We start from the raw sequence: 16,799 nt of genomic DNA, 5'->3' as shown, positions 1-16,799 counted from the left end.
CTCCTTCTCTTGCAGACCACTCCGGACACCGCCCACTGTATATAGTCTCACCCTGTAAATAAATTCACTTACCTTTACTTCCGTCTCCGTGTTTTGGTCTTGGTTTCGCTCTTCTGGACAGTACCTCCCGAGTTATGACACTATGAGCAATATGCATTACTTCTAGGAATACTAGGGATTGTTATTTTAGTGTTTTTGCTTGGCTTTGGTTGTCTAACTAAGTGTATGATGTAAACTGCCAGCCGTGTCTCTGTGGGCTGCGGTAGATTGTTGTGTATTCTCTCTGGTCTTGTGTCAGTGGTGTGTTTGTGTGTGTGTCTGTGGGTGGTAGTGGGAGCAGCTGAATGTTTCTACTGTTTTTTTTCCTTTGCTCTGGTTTGTAATGAGCTGTTTTCACTGTAGCACATCAAAAGATAATGTTTCTCTCTGTCTAATTCTCCATCTTTAAATGTTGTCGTTCTTTCTTGCCTCCATCCTTCTCCCTGCCTCATTTTTCCTTCCATCTGAGGTGGTGGAGAGCTGCCACCAAACAGACAAGCCCGCAGATGCACACCAGTCTGCTGCTGCCATGAATCTGCAGTGGAATAATGAGGGTCGTGCAATGAAAATGAGTGAGAGTGAGTGGAGGTGTTGGCTCCATTGCGAGCCGATATCACAAATTATTATCGCCCGCTGCCTAAGGCATGAAGAGCGACAATGTTTTTGCCGGAGCCTGTGTGTGTGTTTGCGCATGTGTTCATTTGTCGGTACTGTTAGCAAAATACCTAATGAAGCACTGGGCAGATTTTAGTGAAACTTTCTGAAAGTAATCCTTGAACATCTAAGACCGATTACCTTTTGAAGTCAACACAATTCAATATGGCTGCAACAGCTAACTGACATTGTGAAACACAAAAGCAGCTACAAAACAGCCAATTTTACAGGTACTGAGGTAAAACTTAGTCTGGTTGGAGCTGAACGTCATCCCTAACACGTACTTTGAGCACTTATACATATTTCAAGGTTAGATTGCGCACAATGTTTTTTCAGAATTCTACCAAACAACTATAGCTGCGTTATTTCTCTTCAAAAGAGGATCTTAGTTCAAAACTCTGGCATGACAGGTGGTGGGCGACAAGCATTTCTTCAAGGAATCTTTGTTACAGTCCCATCTTTTCATTTCCATACACACACTCCCNGAGGTCGACCAATATGAGTTTTTCTATTGTCAATGCTGATCCATAGAAATCAGGGCAGCCGATGGCAAATATACAATATTGATTTTTTTATTTTTATTATATATATATATATATATATATATATATATATATATATATATATATATATTTATTTTAATTATTATTATTTTTAACTAACTAACAATAAATGCTTAACCTTAATAAACATTTATTTATCAACCCTTGGAAGAAAAGAGCTGGTCCTGCTTAGCTCTTTGTTCTGGTCAGAATAAAACATTGTTTCTTCAAACAGAAGTCATTCAAAGGTCTGGTTTTGCCAGGTAAGATATTAATTGTTCATATTCCTAACACAGATCCCCACTTCAAAAGATCTGAACTATTATTTTAAGCTAGGCATTGTGATTAAAGCTTTTTGAATCACTGCAGATTCCTCCTGGTACGATTAGCCTTGCAGTTAGTTATCAGCCCTCATTCTCATCTCGCCTCATTTTTTTTACTGACCGTCCATGAATATGAATGAGTGACCTTCCAGTTACCAATCCATTTCCTCTACCTAAATTGATGAAACTAGAGCCATCCAATTACCCTGCCTGCCAGGTCAGGAGACAACCATCAGCACACAACTTAGACTCTCTCTCTCTCTCTCTCTCTCTCTCTCTCTCTCTCTCTCTCTCTCTTACACACACACACAATCCCTCCATGTGTTTCACTCATTCATTCAAACTACTTTGCTGCTGCCTATACAGCACACACATCCAGAGGCAGGCATGTGGCTCCCCACAGTCATGACGCCAGATGATGATTGGGTGAACAAGACAAGCACTGTCAGCTCCACTGAGAGTTGCTGACAAAACACAGAGAGTTTGGCCGGATATAGACCCTGAGCTCCAGTACACGCTGGCCGAGGCCTTTGGTGGACCTTGCTCAAGCAATAAAAAGACAAAACCGTCAAGAAACAGAACATGACATTTTGACTGCAGTGATCATTTGAAAAGCTGTAAACGTGTCCAAAGTTATAGAACTAGAAATAATTCTTGAAAAACTACACCGGAGGCAAATACTCTCACATGTTCTCAGTATTATCAAGGAAACAAACGTTGTTTGCCCATTTAAGAGAATAAAACAAAACATTTAGGGTTCGCCCCGGCTGTAGATTGACTCAGAAATGTTTTGGGTGTGTCATGTTTGCAGACAATCTTGTCCTTGCTGATCTTGACAACAAAGACGCCATCCACAACACAGGGGAGAAACCCAGGGGAGAAACAATGCATCAAAACCAAACAAAACACACAGGCTTTGTTGGATTTTATTTACACCTGCTGTGATCAAACAGTTACACAAGCAAAGTGAAATTAATGAAACTGATGGTGACATTGTTTTATTCAGGAAGAGAAGCAGATGCCATGAACACACACACACACTAGAGGTCCGGTCGGCTCCGCAAAGGTACTTTAAGTGCGTAAAGAAAAATCAGAATCTCTTTTTTGTTTGTTTGTTACAGCAGTAAAAACATCCTGATGGCTGGAAATCTACTATGCACGGGGGAGCAAATGTCAGCTTAGAAAAACATAGAGACACAACACCTATGTGTGCTAAGCTCCCCAAACTGTGTGGAGATCCAGCTGTCAGTTCAGGTTCATACGGGTATGGTTGTATATCCATTACTCCCGCGAAGTCTTCCAGCATTTCTTCAAATTCAAAAAAGGCTTATTCTTCTGTTTCAACTAGTAAACAACCGGACAGTAGCAGTGTTCTTTGTTCTCCAGCTCTCTTTTAGGGTCCGGCCGGGGCACAGTGCACGTCATGAAGCCAGGACAGCAACTCCGCCTCACAAATCACCCACTTTGGAAATTATTGACTAAAATGCTAAAAACAAGTTATTTAAGTTTTAGGTCAGAAGATGATCCAAACCTGAGTTCTGTTCGTAATTCCAGCATCTGAGCTTAGGGATGCAAATCTGATGAAGTTTTTTTACCTCTCAGGAAGCCAAAAAATGAATCTCCAGTGATATTTTCTGGCAGGTTCAAATAATTATTTGCCACGCACTGAACTATGTTGTATCAGTATTCATCCACTCACCACTAAATTGCTGAATGCTCATGAATCTTAGTGGCTCTGTGGACAACACACATCAGGGTGGTTACAGAAAAAGCCGAAAACACCTGGGTGTTCTTTTCAATATTCAGAATTAAAAAAAAAGAAAGTTAAATCTTTTTTATTTTATTTTACAACAAACATATTTTATGATTTTCTTTTAACTGATGTTAGCTTGAAACACTTTTCAGTTTTCCTTTAAGCCTGATACCCAGTAAGTTTCACTCTAATCAGCAGCTTCATCCATGAGACCAAAATGGCCCAATTTTGAGTCAGGCAAACACAGACCCCAACAAACCCCTATTGTGAGGAGAGTGAGTATAATCTGCATGTGAATCTAGTTTACAGAACATGTCAGCTTTAAAAGTTTGAACTTGGTATTTTCTGTCCAGTTTGAACAATTACTTGCAACACACCTAACTACGTTGTATCAGTATTCATCCACTCACTGATGAATGGCTGAATGCTCGTGAACCTTAGCGGCTCTGTGGACATCACACATCAGGGTGGTCACAGAAATAGCCAAAAACACCCAAGTGTTCTGTTATGAACATCACTGCATGGACTCAGGAACACTTCCACAAATCATTGTCTGTAAACACAGTTTTCCATGCTATTCACAAATGCTGATAAGTAAGCATTCGTGGATAAATAAACCAGATGTGAGCACCATCCAGAAACGCCACTGTCTTCTCTGGACCAAAGCTCATTTAAAACAGACTGAGGCTAAGAGAAGAACTGTTCTGGGGTGAGACTTTACTCTTTACACTAAAGAGCAGAGGGACCACTCAGCTTGTTAGCAGGGCACAGTTTAAAAATCTGCTTCTCTGATGGTATAGGGTGTATTAGTGTCTATGGGATGGGCGGCTTACACATCTGGAAAGGCAGCATCATTGCAGAAAACTATAAACAGGTTCTAGAACATGTGCTTGCATCCAAAGCACATGTCTGTTTTAGGGAAGACCTTGATTATTTCAGCAAGACAATGTCTAACCTCAGACTGCATCCGTTACAACAGCATGACTTTGTTATAGAAGAGTCCAGGTGCTGACCTCTTACCAGTTGAAATTAATTGGTTCATCGTGAAATGAAAAACACAGCAAAGATGACCCATAACTGTTGAACAGCTAGAATCTTGCTTCAGACAAGAATGGGACAACATTCCCTCCAAAAACTCAAGCAGCTGCTCTCCTCAGTTCCTGGATGTTTACAGACTGTTGTTAAAAGAAGAGGAGATGATCAAAATAAAATATTACCAGCTCTAACCACACACACACACACACACACACACACACACACACACACACACACACACACACACACAAAGTCGACATGCTGTTCCACACAGTCAGTGTGTTAAAGATGCTCATGAGTTTCACTCCCTGCTGTCAGTCCTGGATAGGAGTGTGTGTAATGGCCAGAGCTTATTAGCTCATGCGCGCCATGTTGGACTGCTCACATCACAACAAACACACAGAACCTCCTGCTCTGGCTGCTGTCTCCACACACTCTGTAACCAGTCAGCATCTCCCATCCTGGCGCCACTGGAAATTCACTCAACAATAACCAGAGACACACTGAAACACTCTCCTGGAAAAAAAACCCCGAATCGATAGCACACGATGGATTGTAAACATGTCTTCCTGTTGCACCTGTCGTGGCTTCAGACTACAGTAAAGACATGCAGCAATGATGCTAATACTCCCCTGAATCAAACGCTGGCTCTACTGACTAGTGTTTATCTTTGCAGGATGCTAGTACTCGCATACAGCGTTTACAGGGATACGTTTAAATGTATATATTTATAGCACACCGCCATTATTTTTTCACATTAACAGTTCCACCCCAGTCTGTCCCGCTATCTTCCCCTCCTCCTGTCCGGAGCTAAGGATGCTGGACAAATCACCGGAAGCAGGTCAGGCACAGGAGAACGCTGGAAGAAAAAAAAAATCACGACTTACTCAGATTGTTTTTTTTGCTCCCAGACGCAGTCGTCTTCCACACAGGGTGTCGTGTTGTTTATTTCTGAATTCAGAGCACCCTAACACTCATTCCTCTCCTCCTCCTCCTCCTCCTCCTCTTGTCTTAGCCTGGCACCCCCCCCCCCCTCCTGTTATCGGTGAGGTGAGACCGCTGGCAGCTCGCGCCTCAATAACAAGGCCGTCGGTGGCTTCGTCTCGTGCGGGTGGAGGGCGAAGACAATAAAAACAAGAGAGACGCGCGAGGGTCCAACCTGGACCGAAATGTCACGGGCGGCAGGGCGTCGTCCGAAGCAGGTTGTGGCTCGGTTTCTGAGGGAGAGCGTCAGTGGTATGTGTGTGAAAGGGAGAGCAGAGGTGGTGGTGGGGGGGAAGATACGCCTCCCTGCCTGCTGGAGATAAAGGGGAGCCTGGCCGCGCGCGCTGACTGAGATACGGGTCCTCCCACCGGCCTGGCTCTCATCCAGCCCTGTCATATGACGTGCTTCAGGACTGCTTCATATGACAGAAGTACGTGCATCCAAACATCAGGATCTATTCCAGTTCTCCCAGAAGCTCCATTCCTCCCAGTTTCCCTGTCCCACTGCAACCTCTAGTGGTCAAAAGGCACATCGTCAGGACTCCTTTATTCCCGACAAGCCCAGGCTTCGAGGCTGAGGCGTTGCAGCCTGGTGTCACCTATAAGCTGCTCTGAACAAGTCATTTACGTTGGCATCAGAAGGATTTATTTAAACTACATCTGGTTTACTCTAATTATTCTTTCCCATCTGCATCCAGACATCATCCAAAACATGTTGCACCTACATGCAACAACCAGCAGGTGGTGGTAGAGATCCACATTTTTTCAGAGACAAAATGACATATCTCCCAAAGCTTTACTATGGTTTAAGACATAAAAGACATTTCTTGAAGTAATACATATCACCTGCCAGCTATTTGCCAGTTTTATAAGATCATCTTATAATGAGAAGGGAGAGAGTTGTAGCCATTTTTGGGAAACATTGAAAATTACATTATGCACAATCTTGTGTAATGCTCTTGGAGTATGTGTTGAGGATGACTCTCAGCTACTACCACACTGTAATTTAGCTCAATGTCTGTGAAATTAGCTGGATTCTACCCATCTTTGGGTTTGCTAAGGTCAGTTAGCTGTGTGCCATCTTGAACTGGGTTGACTTTAAAAGTTAATTAGTTGTAGATGCACAATGATTAGTTTCTTAAGGCGAGAATGACAAACACACACACAGAAACACAGGCAAAACATTATCGCCCTTTCACCCTCTGGAGCGGGCACTAATAATGGTTTGTAAATATATATTTTTAAGATGTGCTTTTCTGACGTAACATGCTACATTGTTGTAGCATTATTGTACACTGTCGTCCTTAAATGTCTTTAAAACATGCAAATAGAATTGTTTGTTTTTCTTTTTTCAAAACAAGACAGGGTCTTCACTCCCAGAATGCAACAGTGAAATAGTTTGTTCACTGAAGGTCATTTCACTGTTCTAGATAGTCATGATACTTTTAGCTATCATTTTGCTTCTTTTAGCTAGTGTTTTGCTCCTTTCAGTCTTTAGTGTTCTGCTTCTTTTAGTAACTCAGTTTCAGCTTGTTCAGCACTCAGCATTCACACCATATTTTCAGAAATAATACAATTTCTCAACAGCCACCTAAAATCCTTAATATCTTTTTCTGTTTATTTAATGTCTCTTTAACCCTCCTGAAGCCTGAAGAGAGGTAGAGAAGCTCTTGTAACTTCAGATCCATTTGACTCAAAGGCAACAGGAGGGTTGAGTCATTTTTTTTTTACTTTGTAGTAATTTTATGTCACTTTGCTGTTTTAGTGTGTTGTTGACAATTTAGAATTACTTTGCTGTAGTGAAGGGTCTTGTATTTATTTCACCCCTTTTTGCAACCATTTTGTAAAGTTGTTTTGTGTCTCTCTGTGTGTTCTTGTTTTATATCAAATTGTGCATCACTGTTTGTCTTTCAGTAATGTTTTTTTTTTCTCCTCATGATTTCTTATGTCATTTTGCCCTGTTTTGCTGATCCACATCAACATTCTTTCACTTTTTGCTTCCCGATGTTGTTGATTTGTTTAATTCTGTCATTTTTTGATTTTTTAATCTATGTACGATCAGTGTGTATGTGTGTGTGTGTGTGTGTGTGTGTGTGTGTGAGAGAGCCACAGAGTGCAGGAGCTCAGCTTAGTTATGACTGTAAAGCACTAGTCTTCCCAAACAGGTGAGCTCTTTTGTGGCAGACAGAGAATCAGACAGAGTTCTGAGGGGATCTCTCAGGATTTACAAAGGTTGAAAAAGCTCTGAGCTTTGAAAAAGGATCCGATTAGTGTTTAGTGTTCTGGGAATCTACAGAACAGGTGTGTTTATTTGTGTGTGTGTGTGTGAGAGAGGAAAGGAAGAATTTTGAGGCGTTCTGACAGACAAAAACATCACTTTTTCTGTCTCCTGCATTCTTCATCATGTCTTTTATCTTTCTCTGTTTCCAAAAATTTTTTATATGTATGAATATAAAACACAAATAGCACATATGTGTCTGTCATGGCATCAGGATTAAGACTGCTGGTAGATGAAGGTCAAGCATGTTTGGTAAATGCACATCACCCATCACCTTTCATGCCAGAGTTTTAGACTAAATTCATCTTATGTTAAGTTACAGCCATTTCTTTCCATCATTAAAAAAAAAAAAATGACATTAAGCATAATCTCATCCAATATTTCATGTAATCTTGTATAATCTGTTAGCATTTGGATCATGTGTTGTTAATAACGGTCAGCTACTACTGTGCCTAATCTTAGCTTAATACCTGTACAATTGACTGAGTTAGACATTTTTTTGTGTTTGCTAATTTTGTCATCCTGACTTGGGTTGACTTCAAAACTTCATCAGTTGTAGATGTCAACCCGATGATTACTTTCAGAGAGTTTGATTAAAACCCACTCTGTGATTCATAAAATATTTTGCTAACACTTCAGACAAATGAACACACAGACACGAGCAATTCATTAGTTTCCTTTCTTGACCGACAGAAGCAGAGGATGCAGTCGGCTCTGACTCGGTTTGATAAGCGAGTTTTCCGGACACAGGATCTAAGTTTGCACATGACTGGAAACCAGAAACAATCTTGTATACGTCGTTACGTGAAAGTGTATGCAAACAAGCTGGTGTGCTCCTACGAGTTTGCTCCATGAAGTGTTTCTGTGCACGTGATGTGTGTGTGTGTTTGTGACTCGGAGGCGCTGCAGCCCTCGAGGCCAGCTCAGCAATCAGCTTCTTATCTCCCTCTCAGAACCTTGAATAAACACTGCTTGAATGAATATCACCCCAAAACGAAAAGAACCAAGAGAAATTTGGAGGAGGCTGTTGAAAAATACAAATCTCAAATACAGCAGGAGGCAGCTGAAAGGCAGGTCGAGGCCCGGAGTAGGTGAGGGTGTAAAGGTTTTTATATATTGGACCTTAAAAATAACTGCTGCCATGTGTCTGTTAGCAAAATATTTTATGAACTACTGGACAAACGATTGAAACTACCAGAAAGTAATCCTTGGATGTGCATCTGCAACTGATTAACTTTTGGACTCAACCTGATTCAAGATGGTCTCCACAGCCAACTGATCATGAAAAACACCCAAAAACGTTATAACTGTGTTAATTTTACAGATATTGATCTAAAATTTGGTGTGCCCTAACACATATCCAAGAATTAATAGACTGCAAGATTTTCGTTTAAAATTTGCCGTTAATTATTTGCAGTTAATTTTATGTCTGTTAGCAAAATATTTCATGAAGCACAGGATATTTTTTAATGAATCTTTCAGGAAATAATAATTAGATGTTACTAAACAATTGACCCTTGGGAGCAAATCCAATTCAAAATGGCCACTACAGCCAACTGATTTTAGAAAATACAAGAATTGCTTTTATTTCGTAAACTCGACAGATATTGTATTAAAATTTGGTGTAGTTGTCGCTGAGGGTCATTCATAATATGTACTCTAGGTGCTTATCATGCAACAACTTTGCTTAAAACTTTAGCATTAACTGTTGGAGTAAACCCTGTTTGTCTGTTAGCAAAATATCTCATGAACCACTGGATATATGTTTATTAAACCTTCAGAAAATAATAATTGGATGCACATATATAACTGATTAACATTTGAATCAAACACAATTTAAGATGGCTACCACAGTCGACTCACTTCAGAAAACACAAAAATGGCAATAACTCAGTCAGTTTTCAGATATTGTGCTGAAATTTGGTTTGGTTGTAGCTGATGGCCACAACACATACTCCAAGTGCTCCTCATTGCACAAGTTCTTTGTTTAAAATTTTAGCAATAACTGTTGGAGTCAACCCTGTTTGTCTGTTAACAAAATATCTCATGAACTACTGAATGGATTTTAATGAAAGTCTCAGAGTAATCAATGGAGGTACATCCACAACTAATTAACCTTTGGAGACAATCCAATTTAAGATGGCGCCACACCTGTTCAACCTTAGCCTACGCAAAAATGGTTCTAACTCAGTCAGTTTTACAGATATTGAGCTGAGGCTATGTGTGAGGATCTGGGTTTTGGTTCCGCCCTCTGGGCGGCGCCACTAATTATTGTTCCACAGGTGTTCCTCATACCACTGATGAGACCAGCCAGGATTTAAGCAGCAGGTGGTGATCAGACCTTCGCTGGAGCATCGAACCTACTGGGTTAGATTCTCCGCCTCAGCGTCTAACCTGAACTCTAGCTCCTAGTGTTAACCACGTTTTNATGTCAGGGGTTAAGTTAGGTATTTACTATTTCACAGAGAATTGCTGCGTCTGAAGTCCAATCAGGGCTGAAGTTCTTTGGTTTGTCAATCAGTCAGTGGTCCTACGATCAGAGCGGTGACACACTGCCTGATTTAGCCGTGGGTTCAAAGGGCACAGTTGTCTTACTCAGGTAAGTCAGAATGTGGTCATGCATTGTTGCTGTCTTTTATAATTTCATTTTATTGTTTTTTTCTTGTTAATTTTTCAACATTAACGTGCACATCATTGACATAAATAAAGATGTTCAAATGTATTCCATTGACTGACATTGTCCAAAATTAAAGCCAAAATGTCCAAAAAGAAAATGTATTTTAAAACTGCATAATTAAACACACAACAGCAAGGTAAGAACTTTTTGAATCAGCAAAAATCATTACATGACAAAAAAAAAAAAATCATATTTTAGCCTTGTCCAGAAGATGCTTTCAGTCCACTTGAAAATGAGCTCAAATTTATCTTTTTTAATACGTATTAAAAAAAAAATGCCATTCGTTTACATGGAGGGGTGGGACTTAAACATTGTACTGCAGCCAGCCACTAGGCTTCTTCAACTTCTGGCTTCTGGTCCCACGTTATATAGTATATGCAGATGGTATAAATGCAATAAAAAGGTTTTGAGTTGACAAGGCTTCAGTTTATTATTTAGTTTGAATTTTAATTGCAAAGCAAAATGCTGGTGATGTGACTCTCCTAGATGTATTCTTTTTTAGATCCAGGCCTATAGTGACGGTGGAGGCCACTGTTTCCTTTAACCCAAAGGAAATCCCAACTCAAAAAAACTGCACAAAACCACTGGAAGGCACAGCTACAATCTGCTTCAACATGAGTGGACTGTCTACAGTAGATTCAGGTTCCTTCAATTTGCATTTGTCCATTGGTATTTTTGAGTGAATATTTGTTTTTGAACAAAACATGTCTGTTTCAGTTCGAGCACAGATTAATTACACTTTAACACTGGATGCACTTCGTTTGACTCCAAAAAATCGAGCTTACATCAGTAACGATCAGAGAGACCTAATCGGATCTATTGATGTTGACTTAAATGTACAGATGTGCAAAAATGGGAATTTCCTTATCAAGGTAATGTTTAATAGCATCAGAATAACCTGCTGTAACGTAGATCCCACAGAGTAAAAAACACTGGTTTAATTAAATGTGCTACTTTTAGCCTTGTCCAGAAGATGCTTTCAGTCCGCTTGAGAATGAGCTGAAATTCATCTTCAACGGCTTACCCTCCAACACAAATCTTAGACCAGTTCTTGCCCACAAGGCTGAAACAAAAACCCGTCATCCTGTGAGTAACATTTAAACACAATTTATCAATTGAGCAATTTGATCTCTACACAGCTTTACTTTTGTAATTACTTTTTCTGAATTCCTGTTGTGGTTGCTGCATTGAGCATTAAACCACTTGGAGAGCTCAACTCTTCAAATGTTTCTTTTTTAATAATCCTACTTAACATCATATTTTCTTTCACAGATTAAGTTTGAAATCAACTGTGGGCCTGACATGTTATGTACAGATAACCTACAAGTAGATCTCAACTTCACCAGGTGAGGCCAAGATACAAAAGTGAAGATTTGCATGTTTGTGTGATGTTCTTTTACATATGAGTGCAATGCATTTGCATGAAAAATTAGTTAACTGCTTATTAAACATCTTTTTTCACTTTACTCTAGTAGGAAAAAAAGAGAATTTGAGACACTTTTCCATTATTTTGTAAATAGTTAAACTTTTCATTAAATGGTTGTACAGGAATCCTGTCTTGGTCTTATAGGTGCTTACTGTCTTGCACTTTAGCTGAGAAACCTTCACTAAAATCCTTATTTTCATAAACTGGTGTTGGTTTGTTCTCCACTTTAATGCTCATTTGCATAGTTGTGTGAGTAATGGGGACTAAAAAAAATTTAAGAAAGAAAAAAATAAGTAGAACAAATTGTAAAGTAGACACCGGTCTACCATGAGAATACAAGAAGCTTGGGCAAGTCTGATTGTTTTAAAGACAGGAGGTAATTAGGGGAAGTGGACACGGGTGAGATAATTACAAAACTTGGGGCAGGTGTAGATGGGTGTGGCAGGCAGACAAGATATAGACTGAGGAGAAGTGAATGATGAGGCACAGAGAACAAGACGAAACGTGAAGACAACAATAAACCCAAACCAAACAAAACCAGAATCAAACACTAAATACAAAAAGAAACACAGTAAAACAGAATCCTGACAATTATATCCAGCTGTCAGCCTTTTTTAGCAGCATGTTTCTGTTCTGAATCTGTTTTCAGTTTAACAATGCACCAAGCATGACTTTTATCTTGTTTCCTGTTTGTTCTTCTCATTTATTTTTTGTCTTTCAGATCCTCAGAGGTTAAAGTTGGCAGTGATGAGCTTCTGAATGTGACTGTCTCAGTGGAGAATACAGGGGAAAACTCCTACAACAGTCACATCATTCTCACATATCCTATTGGGCTCTCCTATAGGAAGTTTACATCTCTGCATGTAAGCCATCAAGTCTGGTTCAGTTCATCTCTAATCAGGAGCTCCTGAAAGCCTTACAGATGTTTGGTCTTTTCATACAGGGAAGAATTGAGTGCAACTCCTTGGACAGTGAAGATGGAGTAACAAGAGGAAAGACAGACTGCACTGTTGACAAACCTATTTTTAAAAGCAACTCTCGGGTTAGTTTTTTTACACTGCTGCTTTTTTCTGCTGCAGACAGTTCAGCAAAAGAGGAAGCCATCTGATCCCTTTGGTTTGTTTCAATTTAGGCTGTTTTCATTGTCTCCTACGGGTTCAATCCCAGCAGACAACTTGAAAGAAGGATCTTTGTCACTGCAAATGCTACCAGGTACCGTTTGTTTATCAGAGGTACTGGTCCTTGGAGCAGAATAAAAAAAATTTTTATGAATATTTTCTTCTGACTCTTCAGCAACAACAATCAGCACTCCAATTCCAGCAAACTCTACAAGAAGAAGGAGATTGAAGTGAAGTACAGCATCTCAATTGCAATCGAAGGGTCAGTTTCTCCTAGTTTAAACAAAAGAACAACTTTTAAGATGTATTATAATTTTAAACTCTATTAGCAAATATTCATTAAATGTTTACATCTGTTCAGCCCTCGCAGCTACAACAATTTCACATTTGGTAAAAACAATTTACAGAAGCCGTTGACACAATTAATAAAGGTAACCTCATCTTGCATCTCATATCAGTATTATCTTCAACTTAATGAAATTTAGTTTAGACTCTAACTTTATGTGCAATTATCCTCTGAAGCCTTGTTTTTTTCCACTTCTTTTAGGTAACTAATAGCTTGAGAGAGCTGAATTTTACTGTTGTGATCAAGGTTCCGCTAAGGCTTGGTGACAAAGACATTTGGGTGGACACAAGCAGTCTGCAGGTGAAATATGTTCAATAACTTACAAATTATAAAAGAATAAGATGGATAGAAGTGGTAAATTGAAGAAGTGAAACTGAAATAAATGCACTCTATTTTCAGATTACAGATTGTGAAAGAAATGAAGACGAAAAACCTGAAGTGACAGATTTTGTTGCACAAATTCAAAAAAGTAAAACTGTGGTAAGTATAATTGCCCCTGCTGAAATGCATGATAAAAATAGGACTTTATACAGTACTGCAGTTTACTTTGCAATTATTGCCCACAGGACTGCTCTGTAGCAAGCTGTAGAGTGTTCAGGTGCAGCAGATTCATGGAAAGGTTACACGTGAAGACATATACAATCTCTGCAAACCTGAGCTCAGGATGGATAGAGCAGGTAAGTGAAATGCAGCTGACTTTACTTGAAAAGTGCAACTGGTCCTGACTAGAAATGATAAAATAACTTTATTAAATCTTCAAACTTATTCAGCTCTAGTGTCATTTGAAAACCCCAAGAATCTAAATATAACAAACCCTCTTGTCTTTCATCCTTTCAGATTGGACTTCCATCTGCCACTTTTCTCTTGATTACTACAGCCAGTCTAGAATATGACAGAAATCAGTACATCTTCCTCTCAAAAGCCTCTAACAACGTCCCTCCTGTTCGCAAGGTGACTGTACATCATAAGCACATTTTTATGTAGTATTAGAGCTCTTGAATTTATTGATACTATGTCACTTTGTCTTTCAGATTGAGGCTGAGGTAGAAGTGTTTGCTGAACCAGATTTCACCAAAGAGATCATTGGAGGATGTCTGGGAATGTTGTTTTTTCTTCTTCTACTCACTGTTGGTCTGTACAAAGTGAGCAACTGCATTATTTTAGTAAATTAGTTTTAGTTAAAAAGTGACAACTAAGACAGATATTATCATTCCAAAACCATTGCAAAAGTTATTCATTCATCTGCTTCATCTGATTCGTCTGCTGTGCCACACATGCTGCGTAGAAATGCACTCTTTTTTTAACTCACACTTTTCTGTTTTGCTCACAGGCTGGTTTTTTTAAGAGCAAATACAATCAGATGACTGGGGAAAATGTAAAAGGAGAAACTGATCCAATGAATGGTTGAGCTGCATCTAGAAGAGGATTAGAGTCAAATTCATTGCCCTGCCTAAAAAACAACCCCCCCCCACACACACACAAACTCTGACCCTACATGTTTGCACCATCAGCAAGATGCCCCTTTCATGGTCCCGGATCAGGCTGCCATCAGATGGAACAGTGTGTTAATCGGTGCCTGTGGTGCAGATCAGCAAGCGCTGCGGTGAAGCCACTGACTCATTTTTAAGCCCAGCTTGAAGTGACAGTGGAGTGAGAGCATTTTTATTTAAAACTTGACAAAAAACATAAAAAACAGCTTTTTTATTCTAGCGTTTTACCTTTTGTTGAACGTTATTTATCCGTGTGTTTCATTGTGTTTTTCCCTGTTTTTTTAAAGCTGTTGAAGTGAAGTTCCAAGGAATGGCTTTGAATAAATACTATCTTACCAGTTAGAGAGTAGTGTTGGGGATCAGCCTCAGCCATTATCTTAGCTAAATATCTGTAAAACTGACTGAATTATAAACTCCCACAGACCAAAAACATGCATGTTAGGTTAATTAATATCTCTAAAATGTCCCTAGTTGTGGGTGAGAGTGTGAATGGTTGTTTGTCTCTATGTGTCTCTGTGATGGACTTGCAAATGGTCAAGGGCAGGGGTGTCAAACTCCATTCCTCGGGGGCCACTCTCCTGCATGTTTTAGATATGTTCTTGCTTTAAAACATCTGGTTTAAATGAATGACTTGTTGCCATGCTCCTGAGGAACTTGATGATTTGGTAAGGAGGTAAATTCAAAAAAAGTTAAAAAACAAAAACAACTGGACTTCTATTCTGTAGCTGAAGACGTTTCGCTTCTCATCCGAGGAGCTTTTTCAATTCAGAAATAGAGAGTGTGGAGTTGAGCTTTTAAAGCTGAGATGTGATGTAAGCTGGATTGCTTGCAAATTGTTCTCACTCTCCTAACAATGGAGGCTCGTTAGAGTCCTTGTTTGTCTGACTCACTAGGGAGGTAATTAAACCATTTGAATCAGGTGTGTCGGAGCAGAAAAACCTAAACCTCCCTGGACAGGGGCCCTCGAGGCCTGGAGTTTGACACCACTGGTCTAGGGTGTCCCCTGCCTCTCAGCCAATTGGGTTGGCTCCGAAAGTTATTCAGTCATAGATGTCCATCCAATAATAATTTTCTGACAGTGTAATTTAATCAATCAATCAAAAATCAAATTTTATTTGTATAGCACATTTCAGCAGCAAGGCATTTCAAGGTGCTTTACATAATTAAAAAACAAAATAAAAACAGGAATAAACAGTAAGAAAGAGAAAAACAATAATTAACATAGTTCCAGTGATTTATAAGATATTTTGACGCTACATATTACTCAATATTGCAGCCTAAAATTTTGGCATGAATCTGTGGCATCAAAACTTGTCTGTTAGCAAAATATCCCACAAATCACTGTCCAGATTTTAATGAACCTCTCAGAAAGTAGTCACTGGATATACCTCTACATCTAATTAATGTTTGGAGTTAGCCGCCATAGCTAAGATAATTTATCAAATACAAAAATGGCTTCAATTTAGCTAATTTTACAGATACTGAGCTACAGTTTGACGTGGTAGTAGCCAAGTGACATTCACAACATATTCTTCTAGTGCTTCAAGTGCTACCAGTTACAGATAATGTTATTTTCAAGATTTGGTCAAAATGGCTTTATTGCCATTATTTATTAACATCACATGAGCTTTGTCTGCCATGAAATGTGGTGGGCAACATGCATCGGAATGTTAGGTCTTTAATTTATTTCCTGTCTTGCTCTTTCTTCAAATGTCCACATTTTCCTTCCTCCTTGGATTTTGCTGTTTCTGTGAATTTTATGTAATACTTATTTGGCCTCTGATCATCGCCCACAACTCATGTTGTTACGGATAAACATGGGAGTGACTAGAAAACACAGATAAACTAACCAGTTCACATATAGTTTGAAATGTACTTAACATTTTTGCTCTCCTGCTTGCAGCTAATATAAAAAAGGATTAATCACAAGCATAAATGTAGAGACCCCTCATGATGAACATAAATATTGGACACAGTGTTCCCCCGCCCGGACGCGGGTCACCGGGGCCCCACTCTGGAGCCAGGCCTGGAGGTGGGGCACGTTGGCGAGCGCCTGGTGGCCGGGCACAGCCCGAAGAGGATACGTGGGTCCCCCTTCCCATGGGCTCACCACCTATGGGAGGGGCCAAAGGGG

At 39.7% G+C, this 16,799-nt stretch overlaps 2 protein-coding genes across 3 annotated transcripts in view; one reads left to right on the top strand and one right to left on the bottom strand.

Moving 5' to 3' along the window:
- palm1b (paralemmin 1b) overlaps window positions 1-5,757 on the bottom strand; it is a 48,791-nt gene extending 43,034 nt beyond the window's left edge. The window contains exon 1 of one of the 2 annotated variants that reach the window (XM_037977765.1): window positions 5,234-5,757. The gene's annotated coding sequence lies outside the window, so the exon portion shown is untranslated. The remainder of the gene's footprint in view (window positions 1-5,233) is intronic. The other variant, XM_017421534.3, reaches the window with a different exon arrangement.
- A 4,292-nt stretch (window positions 5,758-10,049) lies between these two features.
- Window positions 10,050-14,658, top strand: LOC108239049 (integrin alpha-M-like). The gene is made up of 16 exons (XM_017421510.3): window positions 10,050-10,207; window positions 10,788-10,927; window positions 11,003-11,157; window positions 11,246-11,371; window positions 11,558-11,631; window positions 12,433-12,574; window positions 12,655-12,753; window positions 12,844-12,923; window positions 13,005-13,091; window positions 13,191-13,260; window positions 13,377-13,475; window positions 13,575-13,655; window positions 13,742-13,852; window positions 14,013-14,126; window positions 14,207-14,317; window positions 14,506-14,658. Exons 2-16 carry the CDS (start codon window positions 10,900-10,902, stop codon window positions 14,581-14,583), a joined length of 1,455 nt encoding a protein of 484 aa, XP_017276999.2. The 5' UTR covers window positions 10,050-10,207; window positions 10,788-10,899; the 3' UTR covers window positions 14,584-14,658.
- The last annotated feature ends 2,141 nt before the right edge of the window (window positions 14,659-16,799 follow it).

The sequence above is a fragment of the Kryptolebias marmoratus genome, linkage group LG10 (genome assembly GCF_001649575.2).
Source record: "Kryptolebias marmoratus isolate JLee-2015 linkage group LG10, ASM164957v2, whole genome shotgun sequence".
NCBI lineage: Eukaryota > Metazoa > Chordata > Actinopteri > Cyprinodontiformes > Rivulidae > Kryptolebias > Kryptolebias marmoratus.
This window is presented reverse-complemented; position numbering and strand designations above follow the sequence as displayed.